The sequence below is a fragment of the Falco cherrug genome, chromosome Z (assembly GCF_023634085.1).
Source record: "Falco cherrug isolate bFalChe1 chromosome Z, bFalChe1.pri, whole genome shotgun sequence".
In the NCBI taxonomy this organism is placed as follows: Eukaryota; Metazoa; Chordata; class Aves; order Falconiformes; family Falconidae; genus Falco; species Falco cherrug.
The window spans coordinates 1,933,096-1,960,157 of record NC_073720.1 but is presented as its reverse complement, the minus strand read 5'-3'; the positions used below and the strand labels follow the sequence as shown (position 1 = coordinate 1,960,157).

The following is a 27,062-nucleotide window of genomic DNA, read 5'->3' as shown; positions in this document are numbered from 1 at the left end:
AAATAATCATCCAGAATATATGGGCTGGCTTGATATGAAGGGTTTTGTCCCCAGATTACCACCCCCTCCCCTTCTTTTCCTTTATTAAACTGCAACCTCTTTTTCTCTGCCTTTATGGTATATAATTTCACTACAGTATTATCAGTCCAGATTTTAAATCCCTGCCCGCTTAAGCCATGTCTAATCTTTTCATACCACATGTGGAGACTTTGTGAGGTATTATTTGGGCTCCTCAAGATTCTGTTAAAGCAGCTTGATAGTAGAGTATAAAGAAAAGCATCTATCCTCGCAAGGAGGATTGGAATTGTCGGTCCCAGCTTTGAAGGCAGTTCCCTGCTGGGGGACCGGCTCACTGCTTTTCACAGCCCTTCGGAATTAAAACCAGTTTCCTAATAAATCCGTGTCTCCCTGATGTGTGTATTAGTTGGTAGAGGAGAAGATGAATAGGAAGGCACGTTGGTGTACCCCAAAGAAACTTGACGGCATCACTCCAGCCTCACAAGGCCGCCTCTTACCATCCCCCTTCCAGTGAAATCAATGTAGCGTGCGCCGACATCTCAACTTCTACCCAAGCATCTTTAAGGGCTTTGTAAGGAATCGTTAATTACTGTATCCTGAGGTAGGGAGGTACTATTATATCTACTTAAGAGAAGCCCAGCTGTGTCCCCGTATGTCTGCCCCCTCCTGTGCTCTGCTGCCCGGAGCAAATCCCATACCCCCCGAGGTGAGGAGCAGGTGGGAAGAGCTGTGCTCCCCACCCCACCGTCCTGAAAAAGGGAATTCTGAGACAGAAATGCAGGGATTTGGGATGGATTTATCTAGCAAGTGGGGCATTTTGCAGCAGCTAGAGGGTGACCTTACTTGCGCAGGACACTTGGGTGACTTTGGTCACCAAGGTTCACACCTTGCCTAGAGGCTTCTGTCATTACTTTCAGTTCCTGTTAGAGAGTGGTGCATCTAACCTCAGAAATAAGTCCTTTTGTCATTATTATTTTTTAATCACTGTCTGGATGCACCTGAATTTTCTTGCTAAGACAGCTAGAAACAAAAACTACCACCAGGACTGCATTCAAGTTCAATTGCACCAGAAGCTGTTAAAAGTTTTGGGGTTTGGTGGTAGGTTGGGTGGTTTTGGTGTTGGGTCTTTTTGCAACAAGTTTTTCAGTGGAGACAATATTGTTTGAAGTTACTGCACAGGGAATATTACAAAGATATAGACAAAATTTCAACTGCAGCCTCTTTTAACATACGTTTCTTAGACAAATGTCAAAACCACATATAAAATTAAAAGGCTATTAAAATTAATGCAATGAAATTTCACATGAAAAAGCAAGGGAAGGTAGGGCTGTCTTTAAAGCCCATATAGATGAAAATTTTTTCAAGGAATGATCAGCTCCATATATGTTGATCCACACAAATGAAGTTTGCGGAATAAACGTGTGGTGTAATTGAGTATTTTGAAGACTCGTAGCAGCCCCTGCATCCCTTTCAGACACGGCTGCAGAGACGGCACCAGATCGTCACCTCTCAGGGCTGGTGAGGGTCCCCAGGCAGGGCTGGCCCCCACCACTGGTGGATGCTGAGGATTTCGGACGGCACCGGTGCCACCTTTGCTCCGTGCTCACCTCTCCTGGCTACTGGCTTCAGTCACTGACGTTGTCGCCGTAAATGATGCTAAATGATCTTGTGATAGTCAGGGTCTGGCTGAAAGGAAAGCTCTGCAATGGGGTTTGGGCAGGTCCTGCAGGGGGTCATCTCAAAAACCTCCCACCAAAGTGAGTGTGATCAGGTTTTTGGGAGCAGGGAGATAAGAATCCCCTTTCTCCGGTGCAAAATTGCCATGGGTCTGGGTGGAGAAAAAACTGAGCTTGTGTTTAAGAAGTGGGGAGGGCTGGGGGCAAGGCTGTCTGACTTTGGGCAGGCAGGTCGTTGAAACGTTTTGGTTTCTCCATTCTCAGAACAGAAATAAGCAATGTTGACCAAAGAAGATCTTTCCAGGTCCTTTCCAACCTGGGCTGCTCGTTGAGCCGATGACTTTTCCTCCTTCCTTCCTCACACCCAGCTACAGGTCTAGCCGCGCTGCTTAAACAAGAACCCTAGTGGCAGGGATTTCCCTTTCCATCATGAACTGATGTAACCAAAATGAATAATTTTTAACAGACCTGCTGCTGGTGCCGTCTAACGAGGGAGTCATGGGCTCCATCAGGAGCCTTCTCTGCCACAGCCCATCTTGCAGTGGCTGTCACAGTGATGGATGGAGGACACGGTGCTCCTGTTCTCCACTCGTCACAACAATGTTACATATATTATTTTAAAGCCACAAAAAAAAAAAAAAGTGCCTCAGTTTGATCTCACCCTGCCAAATTCTGTGTGTACAAAAAAGATCCCCGCAATATTGGGCAGTGGCCCTTTTGCAAGGTGCGGGGGGTATTTCTGCATTTATTTCAGATATTTATCAATATGTGGAAGATCTAGGGCAGGCAGAACCACGAGCATCTCCGGTGTAGTGCCTCAGAAGTGAATTTTTCTTGTCATTTGACGAAAAGGCGAAGCAGTACTGAAAAATGTGTTCTGTGGAGTCATTAATATCCTCCTCATTTGTGTGTATTCTTCCATAATGGCTCAGTAAAATACACCCTGGGGTAACTTTATGCCATTCTTGCATGGTTCTTTAATTTTATGAGTAATTTATGTGGAGCATTGGCGGGGGGTGGGGGGGGAGGTTTCCAATTGCTTTAAATTTTAATGAAACGTATCTTCCTCTCTAAAAGTTGGGCAGATATCAAGGAAAAGGTGGTGGTGTTTGTTTTTCTGTCTGTCTCAGAGTCCTGCTGTTGGCTTCCCATCTGTTTTTTGGTGGTTTTTTTTCTCTTGTTCTTCCCCCTCCAGAGCTTTTGATTTTTTAGCCTTTTTTTTTTTTTTAGACTTTTTTTTTTTTGAGAGAGAGAGAAGAGTTGTGCATCCTTGGTACCCTCTTGTGCCCTGGGAAATAGGAATTCAGATCCCCTGGATGCCTCCGTGGTATGAATTGTGTCTTTTGTTTCCTCTGTTTTCATTTTTACAGCAGGTTTAATTTCAAATAAAATAGAAATGGTTTTATTTTGTGGGGAATCGGAGCCATTTTCCCAGGGCTAGTGACCTGCCCGCTCCTGTTGCCAGCTTCCCAGCCACCTCTGCCGCACTGGAGCTGGGTCCCCGCGTGCCACGGGGGCGGTCAGGCCAGCTTCTGCTTTTGGATAAACTGTAGTCAGAGCTGGTTAATAGAGGCTGTTAGCATTGATAATTGAGATTAAAGATCAACTCATGCTGTTTTATTCTTCAGACTCTGGCTCACTTTAGTGCTGTGGCTTTTTTTTTTCTTTCCTTTCTTTTTTTTTTTCTTCTTTTTTTCTTTGTGTTTCCCATTGAATTCCTACTTTCTCTTGTGGAACAGAATGCAGTGCCATAAGCCAGATATTCAGTGACTCCATCTGCACTTACCTGCTGAATATGTGGTTCCCCGCGCGTCACCAGGGAGGCTGATTAAGGCTTTTGTAAAGGCTGTTTACAGGAAGGAGGGATTAAATAAGAGAACAATGAAAATTTATGGTGTACTGCTTCCTAGAGACTGTGGAAAAAAGTTGCAAATGAGAGGAAAAGATACGGCACGTCTTTCTTGAAGCTTAGATTGAGTCTCACCTCCTGTTTAAGTGACAAAAAAAAGTGACCAGGCGAGCACCTGGCCAGTTCTTCCAGTATTTTAGTGACTTTTGAAGTATATTAGCTTGGGAAAGCCACCGTGACCTGATTCTTCAAGATATTTACTCAGTTGAAAATTTTCCATTTTTCCAAATAGTCCCCATCCCTGGGTGCGTTTCTACCCTGTGCCTCGCTGCGGTGGTGTGGCCCCGTTCCCTTGCCCTGCTGCTCCTTTCAGCCCTGTCTCTGGTCCTCCAAAAGCTGTCGGGGGACCTGATGAGAAAACAAATTTAATTCTTCTGGATCAATCATGCAAATTCCAGAAGCTCTCTGAAGTTGGAGTTTCCAGCTGGCTCATGCGAAACAAACACCGAGCAAAGTGTTTCATTCCTGGCATCACCACCCTTCCTTTGCAAAACGGGCACACAGGGAAGGCATGCTGGAATCGTGATCCCTTGGGAGATGCCATAAAAAAACATCTTTCTGTGGGTAAGGAGGGCGGATCCGGCTTCTTGATAGTGGGAGGCTTTGTAACCACCTTGGTAGACTAGGAGTTAAAGTGAAAAGCAAATCAACCCCAGAAAGTAAAATTGTTCATTTTCAAATTGTCTTGGGTTCAATTTAAAGTTCCGCACATTGCTTGCTGTTCATCATTTATCTTAATTAACTGAAGTAGCGCAGTCCAAATGTTTTCTTTTGGGGGTTTTGTTTGGTTGATTACTTTTTCTTCTTTTCTGACCAGTTCTTCTGCCTCCTGTCAGAAGTGTCAGTCTCATTAGAAAGTTGCATTCTTATAGGAAATATTGTCATTAAAATGGAATTCAAATGCTTTTGCATCCCCTGAATCACGGATGCATTCTGAATCACAGAATTATTTTGGTTGGAAAAGACTTTTCAGATCACCGAGTCTAACAGTTAACCCAGCACTGCCAAAGCCCACCACTAACCCATGGCCCCAAGCGCCACATCTACGCATCTTTTAAACCCCCCCAGTGATGGGGTCTCCACCACCCCCCTGGGCAGCCTGGTCCAGGGCTTGGCCACCCTTTCCTGTTACTCTTTAACAGATCCTCTCCCAGTAGCGTCCGCCTATTTTCACAAACTTAAAATTGACTTGTGAAAGAACAGCGACAATATTTTTTTATTATTATTTTTTAAAAAGTTTTCCCTTCTGCTTCCTTCTTCTTTAAAACTATTCTGTGGTTTTCATCAGACCCTTTACATACAGGTTGATGACAGCCAGAGCAGGGCAAGGACCGAAAGTTTGGGGTTCACAGGAAATTCTGATGCCGGAGGCTTTTGTATTTTTTGAAGTACAGAAGTACAGCAAAACCAACTCTTGATTGCTTTCCTTTTTTTTTTTTTTTTTTTTTAAATTGGCTGTAATGAAACAGTGTATTTCATTCCGTCATCCAGTACCTAACACTTGCAAAAAGCTGCACCAAAAGCAGCACAAGTAATTTAAAAATTATTTAGAAAAAAAATATTTCTGATTGAAAATGCCATTACTGGATGTTTCAGCATTATGGAAGTACTTCATTTTCTTGCAAAGCAAAAATTGTCACTATTTTTTTCCCCAAATGTTTTGATGACTGCGAAGACCGTGTTTACCAGAAATAATCTGCTTCAAAGAAAATACTCCAAATGGTCCAAGTGTTAGAAGAGGGATTTCCATTGCTGAGGCTTGTCTCTGCTGCACACTTCGGCCTTTCCATGGTTCATGGAGGTGGTTGGTATGTAGAATTCCGTGCCTCTCACCTAATCATTGCTTTTTGTAAATAACAAGCTTTTTTGCTGGCTAGAAGCATGTTGTAATTCTCCTCCAGGTTTGCTGAGATGCAAAGGCACCATCACGCCAAGTCAAATCCTTTCTTTTGACTGACTCACCAAGAAGGAGCAGAAAATTAAAGCCACTTTTCTCTGCAAAAAGAAAAACGCTGAACAGACAAGCGTGTCTTAATCAACTATGCAAATCAAGGCATTGCATCCTATGCATGAAATCTCCATATTTATAGGGCCCTGATGCAAACAATAGTGCAGAGGCATGGTGGACCTGCCTCGGCACCCCTTGCCAAGGCAGGATGTACCCCGCGTGCAGAGAGGTTGGCAGTTCAGGGGTACGGGTGGGCACAGAGAGGCAGCGGCCAGCAATGAAGATGTCACCTTAGCCTATGGAATAGGTGGGTTCCGTTTCCTTCATCCCTGAATCCCTAAGGGAGCATTTTGGTGCTGCAGGGCTCGAGCAGCGTGACCATCCTTCCCACTAACACCAGTGTGACGCAGGGCAGCGTGTCATCAGCCAGGGCTGGCACTTGGCTTTGGCACTGCCCACTGTCCCTCTGGACGAGAGCACTGGTGAGATTCAGCCAAAAACCTCCACTGAGCTGTGGGATGTGTTTGTCTCCCTACAGCTTTCCTAAAACAATGGCTATTAGGACACTGGTAATGAACTGGAACTAAAATAAACCTCACCGAACCCGGTTTGGGCACTGGGAGGAGACCTGCTCAGTGCTTCCAGCGGAGCCAACGCCACCCAATTTTACAGAACAGCAGTACAAAGCTCGTCTGAAACTTTTGAGTCGGAAACAAAGCTATACCTATAGGGAGATGGGTTTGATCTGTAGGGCAGCCACGTCTAGAGACCTAAATTACAATCGATGCCGTTTGTGCTGTGATTTCCAGTAAGTAATGGAATCCACATGGAATTTGTGTGGTGATTTCCAGTAAGTAATGGAATCCACATGGAATTTGTGTGGTGATTTCCAGTAAGTAATGGAATCCACATGGAATTTGTGTGGTGATTTCCAGTAAGTAATGGAATCCACATGGAATTTGTGTGGTGATTTCCAGTAAGTAATGGAATCCACATAAAGTAATGGAGGGACTAGGCCTGAGAGAGAAGACGGACTCTCGAACCTCTGCAGCTGAGCAAGGGATGCACTGCAGCCTGCTAAACTTGGCAAGTGCCAACAATTCAGGTAGGTCCATTGGCCCTTTCTGGATTGGTTGTCTCTGTGGGATGTCCAAGCCCATCACTTTGTCACAGAGGTGTTTGCTTAAGCATCCTGCTCAACTCCCATCAGGGTCCTGGTTGCTGCCATTACCAGTCCTGCCTTAGCAGGGTTAGCAGGGTACGAGGTGCTCAGCTGTAGCCGCTCTGGTCCTGTGTGGGAGCACCAGCACAGCACTGGGAGAGGGTCAAAGGGAGGATGTTCTCTAAAATGGGCTGCCGCCGAGCGTTTCTAAGATAGCTTTGCATGTAGGAATTGAAATTCTGTCTCAGTTTCGTTTGATGTGCATTCATCCTTGTTTTATTTGGACCTTTCTTCCTATCCCAGAAATCTTGCAACAGAAGCAGGTAAGATAAAGAATGGGTAGGAGATATATTATTATGCCATTTTATGGGAAGGAAATTGAAGCATAAAAGCATTAAATTATTTATCCAAGCTCCCTCTGGAAGTCTGAGCCAGAGCCGGGATTGCTGTAACCTATCTTTCTGTGCACTCTTTCTCAAAATGAAAGGTTGAATTCCTGTCCCTACTGAAGTCACTAAGAGTTGCTTTTTAGTTCTGCGGATGCTATCATTTCGCCTAAGTGCATAGTGGAGCCTCCAGCCGTTGTAAATGCCCTGCCATTCAGTAAGGTTTTCCTTCCATTTTTCATCTGCAAACAAATGCAGGACATGCGTAGGCACCCAGAAGCAGATGGGTTTTGTAACAAAAGCTTGTTTTCGAAATGAATTCATCTCATTGACTGCAGCCTATTCCCTCTTTCTACGCTGGTGATGTTCTTTTAGTGTTGATGTTTGCATCTCTTATTTGCTTTCAGATTGCTTATCGACACCAGTGAAATCCTAATACATTTGGATGCGCAGAGAGATTTTCTCCCCTGTACAAACCATTACAGTAGACTACCTCTTTCTCCATCCGCAGTCTTGTGGCTTTCCTGCCGCAAATATAGCCCCTCACTACTGGGTAAAAATAATAGTAGGAAACCAACTAAAATATGGTTCTCTTTCAGGGTTTAGTAGCAGGGCTAACAGGTTGGTTACAAACAGCTCAGTTCTGAGAACAGTGCACTGTGGATCCATGCTGAAATGTTTGGAAGTCAGGCAAAGTAAGCAGGGGAGTGAAAATGCTGGGTGCTGAAGGTACTTTATTATCTGATATCATGTATATAAACTATTATATTATGTTCACATATATATTTTATATTTGTAACTTTTATGAAGTTTCGTTATTAATGAAGTGCCCATACAGGTGTTGAGATGCTTCTGCTGGCCACTGTTTTACCCATTTCTGGCCAAGGATTTATTTGGCCGTAATTAAAATAGACTATTTCAGTTGGAAGGGACCTCCAACAATCATCTGGCCCAACTGCCTGACCGCTTCAGGGCTGACCAAAAATTAAAGCATGTTCTGAGGGGCATTGTCCAAAGACTTCTTGATCACTGACAAGCTCTGGGTGTTGAGCACCTCTCCAGGAAGCTTGTTCTAGGATTTGACCACCCTTTCGGTGAAGAAATGCTTCCTCAATCCAGTCTGAACCTGCCCTGGTGCAGCTTTGAGCCATTCCCACACGTCCCATCACTGGTTACCAAAAGATACCACCATACTCCCACCTGCCTCTTGGTCCAAACTTTCTAGCATTTGTATTGTGGCACTGTGACACATTCAGGGTGTCTGACGATGCACGGGTGCCCTGAGCTCCCCGTCCTCCCGCAGAGGCTCAGTCCTTCCACATCAGGAGGGTGGAGAAAGCTGCATTCCCAGACCTCCTCTGGTAAAGTCAGCTCCCATGAGGCACTTTCCCTTCGCTGCAGAGTTTGGAGCTGAGCCACCTCCATCGCATCACTTTCTGGGTACCATCCCTGGTCCCATGTTCCTTAACAAATCAAAGAATATTAGACTCACGCATCCATCTCTGGGGCACAGCTGGGCACCGCATGAAGAGTTAAAGGGCAAAGCAATGAAAACCAGAAGACTCGGTGAAAATATAAATGACAGCAACTTCCAAAAGCTGATTCCAACACCGGCTTTTGTGGATAGCACTGGAGGTGTCCAGGGCAGTCCTGCCAGACAACTGTCACATCTCCAGAGCGTGTCCAGCCCAGAGAAGCAGGTTTCCCTGTGTTAATAATTACACTGTCTGCAGGCTCTCTGAAGTTGCATTTTTCTGTGCAGGATGGAACCATATTTTAATGAAATATCGTTAGAGCTGTTAACTACAGAGAAAGGAGGGGGGGAGGGGGAATATCAAAGGTGCAATCAAAGCACGCATTCTATTATCAATAACTGTAAGTGGCTTCATATATGTTTTATGTTTGAAATGTTTTCAGTGCAGATCAGCACAGAACCAGCTGCTTAAACGGAAAGAGAAATGTAATAACAAGAACATTTTAATAATTGCCTCTCATTATAGAGAAGAATGAATCACTAAGAAAAATGTTTTTAAGGAGCAGCTTTCATGATGGAGATGGCTAGCCCAACACGGAGCGGGAGAGCAGGGAAGCCTCGCTCAGAATTAACAGGCGTATGCCTTTACAAACGTTGAGTTGGACTAAGTGGGGTTGTGTTCCTTCTAAAAGCATGGTGGTACGTACTTGGTGGAACGTGCTCTCTCCTGGGAAGGTTGAACGCAAAGGTTTCATGCTCTGTTCTACCTGAAAGGATTCAGAGCGTGAACGCCTTGAACGGCGCACTGGGTGCAGGAGCGTCGTGGCTGTTAGGCTGGAGGTTGGTTTGGACTATGGACAGCCAACGTCGAGACCCCTGGGACCAGGAGGAGAGAGAAAACAAGCAGGACCATGATCCTTTCACCTCATATGCAGGCATTCGGATTCTAGATGGTCTTGAGGACTCTGCTTTCTTGTCCAAAGGCTGCTGTGCATCTTTCTGCATCGCTGCACCTTAGAGCTCAAGGCTGGAGCCCGTCAATAGCTCGGAGGGAAGGTCAGTGGCTTGAGATGGAGCTTAAAGCAGCAGTCTTGGGGTAACAACTCTCTGGGTGCCAGAGCTGTGCTCAGGGAGTTGAGGTGCTCCTCTCCCTGGTCTCCAGCAGGGCTTCGGCATTGAGCCAGTTTCCCACTGGCACAGGCAGGGTGGCCTGAGGTGCAGAAGGCAGAGCTTCAGAAAGCTGGAAAAATGTCAAGTTTGAGAAAGAGATTTAGCACGTTTAGGCAGTTGCTGAGCGATTTTCGCCTACATTCCTATTTCAGGCACTTGGATCTTGCTTGTATCTTATTAGCTCTTACTATCAGCAGTTGAACTGAACGCTAGCAAAGAGGAACTCTCTGTGCAAGAGCAGTGAGGGCTGGTGAGTGTAGGAATTGTTTTTCTGCAGGTTTGGAGGAGCAGTTGACTACATGGAGCTCTTGTTTTATGCAACTAAAAATGAGCGTGGTCAATACTGGAGTCTCTCAGTAAGGAGATGCTTTCGCCGGCACACAGAGCTGCCTGCCCTTCATGCTCCTACAACAAATCCAGCTTTTCAGGGTTACTAGAGGTCTTCAAGCCCTCAGACCCTACAAGTGGCTGGGTCTTCCCAGCAGCTGTTGCCCACTTGAAGCTGTGGTCTGCTGACCCCAATGTCAAGCTGCATCGACTCAGCTCGTACTACAGAGGGATAGATCTGAGCATCATTCCTCCTGCCAGGGGCTCCCGGCTTGCCCTTGTGTGTGGTGCATCAGCAGCCAGGTCAGGACATGGACGTGCAGCCCTGCTTTGTAAGATGGAGAGAGGGAATGAGTTACGGACATTCTCTGGAGGCCCTTTCTCTACTCCCACCTGCATGTGACCTCTTTGGGTTTGTATGGACCGCTGGCAGGTGCTCAGCTCCCAAAATAGCCTGTAGTCCGTAAGGTTTGAGAACTGCTGGAAGATGAAAAGCAAGACATAACCATTTACGTGGAGGACAGCCCTCTTTGCTGGGATTAGAAACACGCCAGTACTGCTCTGCAGTGAGTATGTTAGGAACACAGGTAGTTATCTCTGCAATAATACATCATACATAGATATATATAAAATAATAATATATACACCCAATAGATACCTAATACAGATCTATAGTAATAGTAATAGAAACCCAATAGATACCTAATATAGATCTATAATAATAATAATATATACACCGTAGATACCTAATAGAGATCTATAGTAATAGTAATAGATACCCAATAGATATCTAACAGAGATCTATAGTAATATTAGTATATACCAAATAGATACCTAATCTAGATCTATAGTAATATTAATATATACCAAATAGATACAATGTAGATCTATAGTAATAATAATAATATATACCCAATAGATACCTAATGTAGATCTATAGTAATAATATATATACCCAACAGATAATGTAATGTAGATCTATGGTAATATTGATGTATACCCAATAGATACGTAATGTAGATCTATAGTAATATTAATATATATCAAATAGATGCCTAATGTAGATCTATAGTAATAATAATGTATACCCAATAGATACCTAATGTAGATCTATAGTAATATTGATATATACCCAATAGATACGTAATGTGGATCTATAAACGGTAATATATACCTAAAATCAAGGTATATATCAGGCACCCATGGTAAGTACCACTTCCGGGGCGGCCCGAGGCGCGTTGTCCCCGTACAGCCCTGGATGCAGCTCTCCAGCCGGTACTGGGAGATCCACCACCCTGACAGCTCCCGTCAGCAGTAGCAGAAGGGCACTGACTGCATCCTTCTAAAACCAGCAGAGGAAGGAAGAAATCAAAGCGTTCGAGCATTTCCGACTTTGGGCCTGATTGCTTTTGCTGCTGCTGAATAGGGCTCATGCCACCACATCGCCCCAGACCTGGCAGCTGTGAGGGCAGCAGCAAACTGTGCCAGCAGTTGCAGTGGCTTGTGTTGATGAAGCAGGCTGAGGCACTGAACCAAGCTCTTTGTGGGAGCAGAAGGGTGTTCTCAGAGGAGCAGTGATTCTCGGAATATATCGCAGCATTAGCGTGGAGCCCATGGTAAAAGAAAATGCATCAGTCCTCTGCCTGCCCTCGTTCCTTTATCCTTTTTTCTTCGAGCAAGGAGGCTGTTTGTTGTAAAAGGCTGACTCCAGAAGAAACATGATTTAATGTCTTGTTTTAATGGAATGTAAAGCAGATCTAGGGCCTCTGTGCTATTTAGAAAAAGAAGAATTTAGGGAAAGATTTAAAACTTAATGCCAATTTTCACGAGATGATTATTTGACAAAAGGGATCAGGAGAGATTATGAAATGCTTTGCGTGTGCTGAAAATACGGAGGCCTTAAGCACATTAGAATGCTTGTCAGACGAACTGAAACGGAATGAATGGGAAAGCTGGGCCAAGGAAATAAAAATACATAAAATATATAAATGCGGGTGAGGGACGGATCCGGGCAGCGCAGGGTCAGGCGGTCCTGAGCTATCGCTGCTTGCCACGCACGTACCGGTTTACAAAAGGGAGCTGTTAGCGTGAAACCGGCTGGTAATGGGGATGTAACTTTGTGGAAAGCCTGTTGTAGGAGCTGTAATTCTGTTATCTGCCAGTTGCACAATAGCTTGTGAGTTTGTTTTATGCCACAGCACACTCCCTATTCAAAGTAAAAAGCTACGATTTGGTGTTGAAGATCTTCAGAAATAACCTTCTGCTCGACCTTTACATTTTTGCCGCAGTTATTCTTTTTTTTTTCCCTCCAGTTTTGCTCGAGTTCAAGATGAAGGCACAGATAAGCTCCCAGCATTGGGTGTCACTGGGTTTAGGTCCAGTGGAGACGTGCAGGGAGATCTTCTGGGGAAAGACTGCTGGTAGTCATTGGAGTTTATTAAGCTTTTTTAGCTCTTTCATTTTAGGAAGTGATTTCAGCTGACATCTGAAAGGGTGATGTAGTTGATGCATGATAAGGTGCATTCCGGGGTGAAATTAGAGCACTTGAAGATACAGCCTGGATAACAAAAAGTGACTTCTTATGGCTTCCTTACCAATGATAAGGGATTGTTTTGTGTTGCCATTTGAGGAGGAGTTGTGTACTGCTTCACCCACCGCATGATCCGCTGTCAAGGCAATCTAAATTTTGCATTTCAAATGATCCCTACTTCAGGCTAAACCTATTGCAAACCTCTGTATTCTCAGAACTAATCAAACCAGCTTAGAGTTTCAAGGATGGAATATTTTAACACTTGTATTGTTGTTTGGTTTCAAAGATGGGTTTGTTACAGTCCTGCAGTTTCCGTAATGAATATTATGGAATGAATATCACCAACTACATAATGAATATTGGAGCTTACACCAGGGAGGTGTAACTTTTAAGGGCAAGTTAGGGTTTGCAGGTGATGAGAGGTTTCTGGTCCAGCCCCTGCCCAAAGCAGGTCAGCTCCCAGATCAGCCCAGACCCCAGGGCTGTACGTGAAGAGCTGTATGACATCTCCTGCCCCAACCCATCGCCTTACTCCGTGCTCCCAGGTTGGCTTTGCTGGAGCAGTCTCATGCCTCTGCTAAATTGAGGGGCTACCAGCCTGGAGCCCGGCTTCTGTGGGCTCCCTTGGTTGTTTGAGTGTGCCAAGGACTGCCCTTAATGCTTCATCTCAGGTGTCCTCCGTGGTTCCTCGGGCGGCTAAAACGGAGCAATGCACAGAGGAGTCTAAACAGATAGCAGAAACAGGTACACGTGCAAAATAAGCAGAAGCTAACAGGGATTTGGAAGACTAATTGCTTGCTAAAAGTAACCAAAGCCTGCTGCAGTGCACCAAATCCATTTAATAATTTAATAGCGTCAAGCTGGCATACGCAGAGCTGGGAGAGAAAGACGCACAACGAAGCGGTGCCTCGCTGGAAAGCAGCTTTGGGCTCACGGTTCGTGGGCTGTCAGATAACTTGGGTTGTGTCGGGTGGTGTGTTCACTGTGTTTTTCTGTGTGATTTTTTGTTTGTTTGTTTTTCTGGTGGTTTTCTGGTGTTTGCCTGTGGGTTTTTCAAATGGCAGCCTTTTGCTCCAGCTGGGGTGAGCGGATTGGCATGTCTCCGATTTCCTGCTACCATTATGTAAACACGTCGGTTGCGTGCATTGGGTATTTGTGCTGTTCCCCAGAAATTCAATTTTGAGATGGAGTCCACCCTCTGAGCCAAAGGTGCAGGGATGCAGCCTAGATGGAGCAACCCTTTTCAGTATATCATGTACTTATGGTGCTAAATCTGCAACAGACTTTCCGCCGTGTATTTTCCATGGGTTGGTCATCCCTGTTGTGGTTTTGTTCTGGAGTCGGAGGTGTATGGTATAGGCATCCCCCCGGAGCTGTGGGGATCTGTGTCCTGGCTGGGTTGGAATGCAGTGGTGGGCGATGCGGGAATGGACTTTTCACACCATCCTTTCCTCTCCGTGCAGTGCAAGTTCCCGGGCCAGTGGAAAACCTGCGGGCTGTGTCTACCTCACCTACCTCGATTCTCGTCTCCTGGGATCCCCCGGTGTATGCAAACGGCCCCATTCAAGGCTACAGGCTCTTCTGTACAGAGACAGCGACTGGGAAAGAGCAGGTGAGTGATGACAGGTGAAAAGGAGGTACCCAGTGCATCTGCAGGTCTTCAGAGCACTGTAAGGGCTCAGGGTGAGAGGTTTTACAGATGAATCCTCCAGGTTAGGTAGCAAACGTTGCACAGGCCAGCGATAAAAGAAGCAGCTCGAGTAAAATAGATTTCCAACAGTATAAAATGGGTTCTGGGGGTAGAAGAGGCAGCCTGCTCTATAGCAACCATTCCTCAGCTTCACGCTGAAATTCCAGAATGATGCCAAAGAGCATGGAAAGCCCTTTTAGGCTGCCCCTTTGCATTGTGCAGAAACATTAACGGCTGTTTGTACACGGGATCTTTGTACACTATCTATTTTTAGTTGCCTTTTTTTAACTTCTTTCAAGTAGGAGAGTAAAGTAATACGGATCCAGGCTAGAAATGATGTGTTTTCTCTCCAGACTGACAGATGCTTATAGTAAAAATAGGTGTTGATGCTGTGCAATTCATTGCATTCCTGACTCTGCCAGGAGCACGGGCTTTCGAGTGGCAAACAAACAACTTTGCTTTCTGCGGGTTGCAAACTGCTCAGGGGCTTCCCACCAGCTGTTTGTTAACAGGGATTTGATAGGAGTGTAGTAGTCGCGGCGGAGGTGAGCTCTGCAGGTAGGGTACCGCCTGAGTAGGTTTTTGCCTAAGCACAGGGCAGGAAAGAAAATGTTTTGTCTTTTTTTTTCTGACCGAATAGCACGTGATAACCACAGGCATTGGGCAGGTGCTTCACTAGTCTTGTGGGATGTTTTATGCCGTCCCCGTTTTTTCTGTGCTGGCTTTATTTTGCTTCCTCCTTTTCTCCCAAGTTCCCCTTTGGCTATTTGCCTTTATTTTCTTCTTTCCCCGTCACGTACCTGTGGAGTGGCAGCAACTGGCTTAACCAGAAAAAGACCCACCTTTGCTCCTGTGCCCTAAGTAACTCCATCACTACTCTTAGGCGCTGAAATCACCTCCATCCTGACACCGTGGGCAGGGCTGGGACCGAGTGCCAAGAACCGAGCTGTAACAAGGCACTCTGTTACAAATTGCCTTTTCTATCAACTTAAATAGGGATTTAGCTCTCCTCGTCAAAGAGCGAAAAGCTCGCCTCTAATCCGCTCATCCCCCGGTGCAGCCGTGCCGCTGGCTGGTCACATTTCCCCTCGCTTTATCGTCTCTGTGTTTTAGAACGTCGAGGTGGACGGGCTGTCGTACCGCCTGGAGGGGCTGAAGAAGTTCACCGAGTACACCCTGCGCTTCCTCGCCTACAACCGCTATGGCCCTGGCGTCTCCACTGAGGATGTGACAGTCACCACGCTTTCGGATGGTGAGCAGGGACAGAGGGGGGACCAGGGTGGGCAGGTAGTGTCTATGGGGGGCAATCATCAGGCTTTTTTCCTTCTGTCACCGTATTTCAGAAGAGCAGTGAAGCGAGGAGGTTGTTGAACATGCGAGGTTGAAATGAGGGGTTTGCTACGTGCCTGCAGCGGTACCCTCTGAGCTGTGTTCATCTCCAAGGATAATTGGTTCGGTTCGTTATTCCTGTGTCTAGCGATGAGGACAGTCGTCTTCTCTATTTTCTCTTTAACTTGGGCACAGGTGTAGCCTTTCAGCTTTTCAACAGGCACAACTTTATGGCAGGAGCATTTCTCCTTGTGCTTTAAACACAGGGGTAGCAAAGGTGCCAGGGCTTCAATCTCCGCTCATCACAGCAGCTGCCCCAGCATCCTTCCCCGAGCTGGTGCCATGCTCCCGTGGCTTGCAGGCTTTGGGAGAGAAATTGAATTTTAGTTTGCATTCAGAAAGCACTTCTTTGCATCTGAGCCCGCTTGACTCTTCTTGGAGGCACTGAGCCTGAGCCCCACACCTGGTTAAAACAAGAATAACTTTGTGGGAGTCATTTGGGCTACAAAAGTGTAAAAGCCGTGAAAATGAAGGAAAAAAATTTTCAGCAGGGTTGGTGAGAGTTCGTCAGGCAGAAGCCAGCCCTTAGCCAGACTCCAGAGGCTTCAGGGATGTGCCAGCTCCTTCTGAGCCCCACAGCCAGAGGGTTTTTTTTCATCCCAACGTTTTGTTTAAATGGATGTAAGAGGTGGCGAATAAACTCTTAAAGTGGGATTTATAAACAGCTAATTTTCCTTCTGATAGAAATTTGGACAACTTCTTTTTTCCATTCATGCTGATAAAGCAAGGTATGGGAGTTTGGGTGGCCCTGGCCAGGGTTTACATCATTATAGATCACTTTCCTGGGAAAAAAATAAAAACCACTTACTTTTACATGGGAGTATAAAATCAGGGAATAGGCAAGGATTATGTTGCCGTGGGCCTCAGCTGGGTTTGTTAAACTTGTGTGGCAGATAACCTGTGCTAACAAGCACATTTGGAAACAGCACATGGCCCGCACCTCCATCACATAAAAATTTTGATGCTGTTCCTTTCCGTGCTCCAGATTGATTCTAGGGAAAAAAAAAAATTGAATGGAGAGCCTGGGTGACCATGACTGAGAGTTATCCCTTCATTAATATAGGGATATATATGTGTGTGTGTGTGTGTGTGTGTGTGTATATATGCCTATGTTTATCTAATTTTATTCCAAAGTTGACAGTTCTACACAAAAGGGCTGAGGTTGTTGTTGTATGGGGGTGGGAATGGCAATTTTCTCTCTGGTGACCCAGTTGCTTCTGAATGCTGCACCTGGTCATGTGAAAATACCAATTTCTGGGCAGCATTAGTAGGATCTATACAGGTCCTGGAGAAAAGCAGCGGGGGGCGGGGAGTGGTGATGTATCATTCCCTGGAGAAGTTCTGGTATTTGTTTAGGGGTTCATCACTGCGGAACACTTTTGCAGGTGTCCCTGGGTCACGCATGGGTTGGTGACATCCCCTGGGCAAGGGATACTCCTGTGTCACCTCCACCCACTCCCAGCTGCCACTCTGAATCACCCTGGGCTCTGCAGGTCCCCCACATCTCCTTGCCCACCAGCACCGGTGGAGGAAGCGTGGTCTGAAAGGAGGGGGGGGCTTCAGCCGAGCAGTGAGGCTGTGGGGTCAGGAGGAGCAGTGCTTTCATTTTAAAAAGGCTGAGCCATCCTGCCCTAAGTTTAATTCCAAAAGAAATAAGCTCATTGCTGCAGGGTGCTGGAGGAGAGCCTGTAAATAGACCCCGTGAAGAATGAAATTGGGGGGGGGGGGGGGAGGTGTGGGGAACCCCAAGCGAGGGAGCTGGTGAACCTCATTGCTTGTTTAATCTGTGTTATTCTGGGCTGTATCTTCAGTGGGATCCATCAGCAAGACCCACAGCTCAGTTGGCGCTGTTATTGTACGTTTGACACCTCTGCAATATTTTTTTTTGAGTGCTGCTTATGTCTACCCAGCAAATTAATTTTTCCCCTGTAATACAGGCGGGATCTTGGCAGAATAAATTACTTCACACTTATAATTATAAAAACAAAAGGAAAACAAGTGAAAATGAATATTTTGCATAATGTATGTAGATTTAATTCACACTGTGAAGTGTAGAACTGCGGCCCTGTACTCCACTTTGGTTTTAAATGTCACCACCATAAGTGAGAAAGGGAGAGATTGTTATTCATGAGCCTGAAAATTATCCTCTGCAAGTGTTTCAAACACTTCACCTCTCTGTGAATGAAAATCACTGCTAACGAGAAGGTTTGCATGAGACTATTCCAGAAAACAGGAGTGTGCACAGGTGGCCTTGTTTCAGGAACGTGGAAAAAGACAGTATTTATTTTTTCTTCTTTATTTAAGCAGAAGTCTGTTGTGCAAAGAAGTCGGTTGGCTGCAGCTCTCCCAGCCTGGTCTTTTTGGAGCAGGTGTAAAAGAAGAAAATCCCTTTAAGGATACCTTGTTGTCATCTTGGTTAATTCTGGCTCTGCCTGAAACCACTTTGGTCTCCTGGACAAAAAAAGAGCATCAAAGGGTCACAGTGAGAGAGCCAGGCTTTGGCCAAGGTGGTGGTGGTCCTGGCTGTCCCGAGAAGGAGAGGAGGGTGCGGAGAGAGCAAGTCTGCAGGGCACCAGAACTTGCTGCAATTTCTTCTTTTATGGGACCACGCAGAGACCTTGCCCGGGGTTAAGGTCCCTTCTGCTAGAAGGATGTGCAATAAACCAGCAAACCAGCAAGAAATCACTCCTTCATGGGTGAGCTAACAGCCAGCGTGGAGGAGGGACAAAGACATTTAATCTGTCCTGCTTTATTAGGTGAGAGATGAAGGAAGGAGAAAGCCTTTAGTTGCCCATATACACCACATCTGGGGTTTGGGCAGGTTTTAGTCCTGCATCCCTCAGCATCCCCAGGGAGGAGAGCAGCTCTCCAGGCTGCCCCGCTGTGCCTTTTGTATTGCAACCCATCCTCCAGCTTCAATTTAGAATTAGCAGCCTCATCATTCTGAGACTGCTGCTGTTGGAGGGGCAGGAGCTGGTCACCGTTCTCCGCTCCTGCCCGGGACTTTTGCCACCAGACAGAGCCATGACAAAGAGCACCTTGCCTGTCCTGACCAGCTCCCTTCAGTCTTTGCTTCGTGTTGTTTTCGCATCTCAGTCCGTGGAGGTTTCTGGTGGGGAGCCAAACTCAGAGGGCAGCCCCTGGGCAAGGAGCTGGGATGCTCTCAAAGGGCAGCAACTCCCGTGCTGCTTTGCTGAAAGCTGGTTGGGAGCAGAAGCAAACATCAAAAATGGGAGGAAAAACTCCTGAATATCGCTCTGCCTTCCCTTCCTTTGTGTAAAAATGACAGGTGCCTTTTTAGGTCTTCCTTCCTCTTCAGACTGTGCATGTGCGTGAACAGGTTACTTTTTCCACGCCAATCCTTTGCTGTATAGGGTACAACAGGGTATGTAGTTGCATTAAAAAAAAAAAAAAGCAAAAAGCAAAAAAAAAAAAAAAAAAGCCTGTGCTATTAGTTCCTGCAGGGCAGAAATTTTCCATGAAACTCTGAGACGTAATCTATAGTCTGAGAAATGCACCCCAATCAAAGGGTTTTAGTGTGGCATCTCCAGCTGCTGTGGACCCCTGACAGCATGCACCAGATCAAGGAACATACTGTATCTTTAATGCTTAATTTTCAGTTTAAAATACAGCTCAGATAGCATTTTGGCCAAGCTGCGTGCCATTTCAGAAATGCTTTGAGCTATCATGCTCATGAATTTATCAAATACATTTAATCCCAGCAATTGGCAGACAATATGACTTCGTGCTTCCCAAATACTCGATTTAAATATAATTTCTATCCATGGCTATAATAGGAATGCGTTGGGGTTTTTTTGAAGTACTAACTGAAGACTGATGTTCCGATGGGCACAGGGGACAGCGTGTGAAGTTTTTCGGATGTCGGTAGCAGTCCAGTTCATCTTTATTTGTTTGGAAGAATTCTGGGCTGTTTCCCTCCTCCTCCTCTTCTCTGTAAGAACTCCACAGGAATTTCCCAAAAGATTTTTGGTGTGTCAACCCCAAAACCTTCTGGGAAAAGGTGCAGGTGGTATCGAAATGTCCTTTGGAAGGTTTGATGGCTGGAGTTGGTGCAAGGCTCGGTGACCCAGCGTACTTGTTTTGGCATTTATTGAGCTGGGGACCTGTCCCTCTTGCCCCTAGGGTCATTGCCTCCCAGGTCGCTGCAGCGAGGTGCTCAGGGGTCTTGCTCAGCTGTCTCATTCGTTCTGGACCATTCTGCTCTACAACTAAAGGACAGCCAGCCAGCAAAACCACAAAGGACATGGCTTCAGCTGATGGGCAACTAAAAATATATTATTTTTTCAATGTCACCAGATAGAAACTGAGAGAAGTTCTAATTTCACCAGATGGAGAAGGACTTGGGGGTGCTGGTGGATGAGAAGCTGGATTTGACCCAGCGATGTGCGCTTGCAGCCCAGAAAGCCCCCAGTGCCCTGGGCTGCATCCCGGGCAGCGTGGCCGCCAGTCAAGGGAGAGGGCTCTGCCCCTCTGCCCCGCTCTGGTGAGACCCCCCTGCAGCGCTGCGTCCAGCTCGGGGGTCCTCAGCACAGGGAGGACATGGACCTGCTGGAGCGGGGCCAGAGGAGGCCACGGGGGATTGTCAGTGATGGGAGCTCCTCTGCTGAGAGAGTTGGGGTTGTCCAGCCTGGAGAAGAGAAGGCTCCGGGGAGACCTTCAAGCACCGCCCAGCACCTAAAGGGGGCTTAGAAGAAAGACAGGGAAAGAGTTTTTTCTAGGGCCTTTAGCGATGGGGCAAGGAGGAATGGGTTTAGACTAAAAGAGGTGAAATTCGGACTCAAGAGAAGGAAGAAATTCTTTACTGTGAGGGTGGTGAGGCACTGGCACAGGTGGCACAGAGAGGTGCCCGATGCCCCATCCCTGGGAACATCCAAGGTTAGTGTGGACAGTGCCCTGAGCAACCTAATCCCATTGAAGCTGTCCCTGCTCCTGGCAGGGGGTTGAACTAGAGGGACATGAAGGTCCCTTCCAACCCAACCCATTCTGTGAGTCTATAAAAAAAGAAAAAAAAAAAATACCCCAACCAAAAATACCCTGCAAATGTGAGTTTCTTGCCGTATGAACCTTCATCCCATCAGTAAGTCTGCCACAGTTTGGCTCATCTCCCCTACCTTTAGACCTGGTCCAACCTGCAGCAAGGCTTCTCCAGTATATCTGAGGCTTCTTCCACCACCGAGTCACCCGGTGCTGAGACAAAGGTGCCGAGTTATCCCTGGATGCATCTGTCTCTGTTCGTTGCTTACTGCACAGCTAATGCTAGGTGAAACAAGTTCTGCTCTAATTTCGAGTGGTATAATTCCGCTGTGAATAATAAACCAAAATCAAGTTTTACCAGGTGCATCCAATTTCTTTATTTGAGCAAGATAGAAAACTGGAGGTGGGTTTGCCAGGGGAGCACTCTGGATCTTCTGCAACTCCCAGATACTGAGTCAGGGTGTCTGGTTCGGTAATGCAAAATGTCTTCTTGCCTGGACAGTGAGCAAGGAATAAAGGCACCCAGTATTGCTGTGGGAGCGCTTGGGTTCGATGCTGGCTCAGGTCTGGATTTCTTTGTTTTGATTGAAGATCTGGAAAAAAAGGGGAGGAACGCATCAGTTACGGTCATGTCTGCAACAGAACTGGGCTAGCTGACAAGCGTTTGCGAGAGAGAAATAATCAAAATAAGGGAGGGAGAAATAATCAAAATAAGAGAAAGATAAATGATCAAAATAAGAGAAAAAGAAACAAATAGTAAAACAAAAAAAAAAAACCCATGAAGAGAAGTTTCTCTGATAGGGGACTAATATGTAGTAGCGACAAAACTTAGGAGTCAGTAATGAGAAGGAGATGTTGAAGCTGGCAGTGATTAAAGTGTTGCGATGAGCCTTCACTGCCCAGGAAAGAGGAGAGAGAAAGGAGGAATCACTTTTGAGAATCGCGGGCCCTGAGCAGTTCTGCTTTGCTTTCAAACAAGGGCAAATATTCTCCAGTGCTAACAGGCTTTTCTGGAAGATAGCGGCATTTGCCAGATCTGGCTAATTCTGAAGCCTCCCAAAATCTCTCTTTTCTTACTCTTTGCAATACCAAGTATACCACAGAGAGAGTTTTCTGTCTGGTATTTTTCCAAGTGAAAAATGTGATTGTGAGCAGTGTCATCTGGTCCGTATGAGGGAGATGAGATGTTCCAGGTGATGCTGCTGCCATACCAGTAAACTGACTTTGTGCTGGTATGGGCAGCATGGAAACAAATAAAGAGTAGTCCCTGTACTAGAGATACCACCTGGTTTCTAAAGCTGCTGATCTGGAGAGCTATCGGAGACCCAGCTTTGGGAGACGATGCTTTGGGTGGGGAGCACTGGCAGGTCGGGATGGAGCTGAGGAGGGGATGGGGGTCCTGCAGCCGGGGATGCTCGTGTCCCCCAGCCTGGACAGGCCCCATCTGCTCTGATGGACAGGCAGGGCTGGGTGGTTAAAATGCATGATGTCAAGTTGGTTTTCTATATTCCTTGAATGTGTATCTTTGCTTATCTTGCCACGGTTCAATTTGAAATGGTCCAGAGATGTGGTTGCTGCTTTTAGGACCTGGGGCTGGTGCTTACCCTGGACTTTCTCCAGCCGTGAATCTCTGTGGGTTGAGATCCCTAAAGGGAGGAAGAATTTCTGTGTTCCTTGCTGCTTGTTTGGCTGCACCTCTGGGTCCAAGCAATCTTGAGTTTTCAGACGATTGTGATTCAAACACGTATTTTTTCTATTTCCGGCCCCCTCCAGCCCTCCCCCCCCCCTCCCCCCCTCCCCGCCCTTTCTTTTTTTTTTTTTTTTCTTTTTATGATCCACAGAGCTTTCATGAAAGACGACAGTATTAACATGGGACTGTGCTGCCAGCATGTCCCTCCTGGTTAGCTATTGTTACTTTTGCTGGTTTGTAGCCTCTGTTTAAAATACTATTTTCTTATTAGCACTGACAAATGACTTAGCTCTGACTGACCTAAATCCTTAAATAGCATTGTGCGCTGAGGATGCTACCGAGTGTTGCACTTTGGGGATTTGTTCATTGAATAGAGACGTGACTAGACAGCTTCCAGCAGAGTACCTGTCTGGCCAGGGCTGCTTAAAATATTCGGGGAAAAGCATCATTTGCACGACTTGCTACAGTCCTTTCCTTGAATGACATATTAGTGCCTGTTGCGTGATTTAAGGTTCATAGATGTTAAGGTCAGAGATGACTCCTCATCGTGTATGGAGCTGCTTCTTCCAGAGCGTGATGTGCAGCCGGTCTGCACCAATCGTCCCCACCCTGAGGACAGGCTGGGAGAGCTGGGGTGATTCAGCCTGGAGAGGAGAAGACTCCAGGGAGACCTTCCAGCACCTGAAGGGGCCACCAGGAAAGCTGGAGAGGGGCTTTGTACCAGGACCTGTAGTGACAGGGCAACGGGGAGTGGCTTTACACTGGAAGAGGGGAGATATCCACCTCTATGCTGTACATACAATTTCACCAGTTCATTCTGGTGAAAGTTTTGGCAAGAATAAGTGATTGACAGAAATACTTCTGTATACATCCTGCTTGGTGGTGTATGTCCCGCAGCAATTTGGGGTGAAGGCTGAAGGAGGTGCACAGAAAGGCATGCCGGGGTCCTGCTGCAGGAGGGTTCCTTGCGTATTACATTATTCCCTATGGCCAGAAGTCCTTCCTCCTGCAAATAACAAGAGATAAAAATCCTAGCGCTTCTTAACAGTACGCTTGTTTAAATAAAATTAATGTATTTGATCTCTAGGGTATTTCAGGTCTCAGATAATTCTTGTAGATCTTTGCTGAATCAAACCGAATGTGTGGACAGCTGCAATGAGCATGATTTTGCCCTAGTGCTCTTGTTAATATCATATCAAAATGTGTTAAACGACTCTTCTTCGACTTGATATATTCATCCTTATACGCCCAAAAAATCATTTTCTCTCATTTTCCCTAATACATCACATTGCAAACTATTCTTCAGTCGGCTACTTGCAATGATCCTTTTCCAGCTCGCTCTTTACAAATTCAGGGCCACCTTTCTGTAAGCAAAACCTACGTCTCTGCTTTTCAACTGTTAGTAGCTCAGGTGAGCAGGCAGGCATTATTTCTCTGAAAATGAAGATAAAGCTTCAGGTTTGTATCAGGCAGTTGATGTGGCACCGACTTATTTTTAAAACTCTCGGTTCCGCAACGGTTGAAGTAATATTTGCCATCAGCCGGAGGGATATACATTTGAACTGTTGTCACACAAGCGTGTTGGAAAGAAATACACAGACGTGGAGTGGAAAACAGGCAGAAAGCTGTCAATAAATAGTTGCTAACGGTCTGTCCAACCATGCAGATGCTGAGCGCCCGCGCCAGACAGGATTTTCCTACGGCTATAGCTAGGGAGAGCGTAAGATTAAGGAAACTTTTAAGGTGGAAGAAAACCCCTGTGTCAGAACAACTTATTGTATTTAAAGCTGTGGGTGCCAAACCCTCTCATTAATGCCTCATGGGGCATCTTTGCAAGACCATGTGTTGATAGCTGTTAGTCCCCTTTCGGTATTAAAGTCTATTTATCAGGATTGGTTGTATAAAACCAGGTATGGATTATATTACATACAACAACAAGCAAAGCCTTAGTGTAAAGCACTGTCTTTTTAAATAATATCTAAACCCAGATGTTCAGTTCTGTTTCCCTCTCCGGCATCCTTGTAAAAAGAGGTGCACTGGTGCTACTGAGAGAGGAATAACCCCCTCTGTCTGTATGTTATATAGGTTCTGAAATACACTTTAGTGGGAGAAAAAACAAAACAAAACAAAAAAAAAGCCAGAGAAATTGTAGCATGTTCTTGTTTATTTCTGAACAAGTTTATAACAAATAACTGAATTCAAGTAGTTGGTGTCACTGCAGGGGGCCTGCTGACTGGCTGTTTGAAGGACTTATTAATAGGTCTATCAAAAATGGGAAGAAATGAACAGATGCATTTGTTTTTCCTCTCCCTGGGGGGCCTCTGAAGTGCCACCTGGATTAGCTTGCACAGTTGTGATCAGATTATAAACTAGGTGTAAAATCTGCGCTCTTTTTCTTTCCGAGAGAAATATTTGATGTAACCTCTTTTGTCTTAGACACTAATGGTCATTTTTTTTTCCATTTCTTGGTGCTTTTCTTCCCTTTCAGTGCCCAGTGCGATGCCTCGGAATGTCTCCTTGGAAGTGGTGAACTCCAGGGTAAGTCTGCCACATGCTCAGCACCTCACAGCCTACGACTGCGAGTATTTCTGTAGCTGTTTCTACTCGGTGTAGCTTTTGCCTACACAAAGAGACCCAGTCTGCCCTTTGCAGGAGGTTCCCTTCGCTGGTCTGGGTGATAATGGTAAAATAAGAACTGAAACACCCAAAAAATGTTTCTGGGAGAAGCAGTGATTTTTCCAGAGAGGCTTCAGCAACAGTAATATCACTTAAATGTAGGCGAAGGAGCAGAACCCATTCCCTCATTGCAGACTAACACCCCTAGTAAATGTAAGTGCACTTTGATTAAAGGGAATCACCTGAGGAATAACGAGCAGCAGAGCTGTTCCTGGGGAAGGGGTCGTGTGGGAAAGAAATACTTTTTCTTTGGCTGGTTATATGCATCGTGTGCAGGTAAGTCTGCTGGCGTCTTGCTTATTCCAACAAATATCTTTGTTTTGGTAAAGGTGCTGTATCTTTCTTATCAATGGGGTACTTTCCTCCTTAAAAAAGTCCAGCGTTTCTGTATCACTGATGAAGTGGTTTGATATTATTTCATAACATAATCTTGTATGGAATAGGTGTTAATTATGCTTATTACTTGTTGAGTGCTGTTTCTGAATACAGTTTGAAAAAGGTTTTATTTTTATTTTTATTTTATTGATTTGTATTAATTCCTTCGATTTACTGGGACTACGCAAGCTTTTATTCTGTAGCTGATTTCAATGATAGGCTCATTGGGATGTGGAAAAGCTCACACCTTAAAGCGTTAATGGCAGGCAGAAAAAAACAACTGTTGTGTCTTGTCAGGATGTCCCCTTGGACATGAACTTTGGAGATCGCTATTTGCACAGCTACCAAGGAGCAGGAGCCCCAAGCTCCCGGGCAAGGATAAACTGCAGTTGAGGAGGCATTTATAGAATCTCTGATATGCTGGGAACAATGAGTACCTGTCGGTTTGATCTTTCTCATCTACTGCTTGTTTTCACAAACATATATTCTGATTATTTTTTTTATTATTATTTTTCTAATGCACCCAGCTCCGGTTACTTTTAAATTCCTCTAACACATAGCGCCCAAAGGGCATTGATGTCCTGGCCCATCTTGTTCCAAACCTCTGTGTTTACTTTTTCTTCCATATTCTCAAGGTAAAATGTCACAGAGCAATTGATCACGTTTTATGACCTTTTGTGGTGATCATTTACATTTAAAGTACTTAGAAGAAAAAGAGAAAACAAGCTGCATGGGATGGTGTGCAGAAGCTCCTACCCCAAGGCGTATTATTGCATTATTGGTACTTACCAATGGGGTGAGAGAGGATGGACTTGCCCCTCTCCACTGTCATCAGGATGGAAGTCTTGGAAGATTTGATGGGCTATTAATTTGCAGAAATAAGTGTTGTATTGGGCAAATGTGGTTGTTTTTTTTCTTTATTTAAATGTTGGAGCGTTTGGCTGAACTGTATTGTGCAGCGTAGCTCTTTTGTGGTAGGCAAAAGAAAGGGGTCTCAGTCCTCCCCTACGCGACCAAGTGTGAGTGCTGGCGAACTACACCGGTGGTGATGTGAGGACTTCTCCATCGCTCGTAGCCTGAGACAAGGGTGGCTGTGGGCAGCTGGCATCCGCCTTTCCCTCCGCTCCAAACCACATCTGTGCAGCTGGAGATCCAAGACCTTCCAAAGCATCCCTCTCATGAGGCTGAGGGTCAGATTCTGAGCTCTCAGGCTGGTACCAAGTGTGACATAATAACTGTGTAAAAAAGTATTTTAAGGGGGTGTGTATGAAATGGGGTTCTTCACTGGAGAGAAAAAGATACGTGGGGCCAGCTGGGACTCTCTGGGGCTGGATCCTGTAGGTAGTGCAGGCACAAGAAAGAACAGATCCCAACATATTCCAGTAAATCTCGATAAAGCTTGTCTAGAATTTAAATATTTACATCTAGGTAGTTTGGAACAACAAATAGAGAAATGAGCTAGACTCACTGAATCTTAAGGAATAAAAAGGTTCTTCAAATAGAAGAATCGTCTTCAAAGACCATGCCTCAACCAACCTTTGCCCGTTCTTTTGCCATGCAACTCCTGTGGCACTTGTGGTTGAGGCACAACTAAACTGCTCCTATTGGTAAAAGCTGAGTTGCAGTCTCCCGCTCTTGTAAAGACTG

The 27,062-nt window shown here is 45.6% G+C and overlaps 1 protein-coding gene across 1 annotated transcript in view; it reads left to right on the top strand.

The window, feature by feature from the left end:
• DCC (DCC netrin 1 receptor) overlaps window positions 1-27,062 on the top strand; it is a 556,872-nt gene that overhangs the window by 392,506 nt on the left and 137,304 nt on the right. Inside the window, exons 10-12 of the mRNA XM_055699136.1 lie at window positions 14,064-14,212; window positions 15,404-15,542; window positions 24,853-24,902. Of these exons, the coding sequence (XP_055555111.1) occupies window positions 14,064-14,212; window positions 15,404-15,542; window positions 24,853-24,902 (338 nt within the window). The remainder of the gene's footprint in view (window positions 1-14,063; window positions 14,213-15,403; window positions 15,543-24,852; window positions 24,903-27,062) is intronic.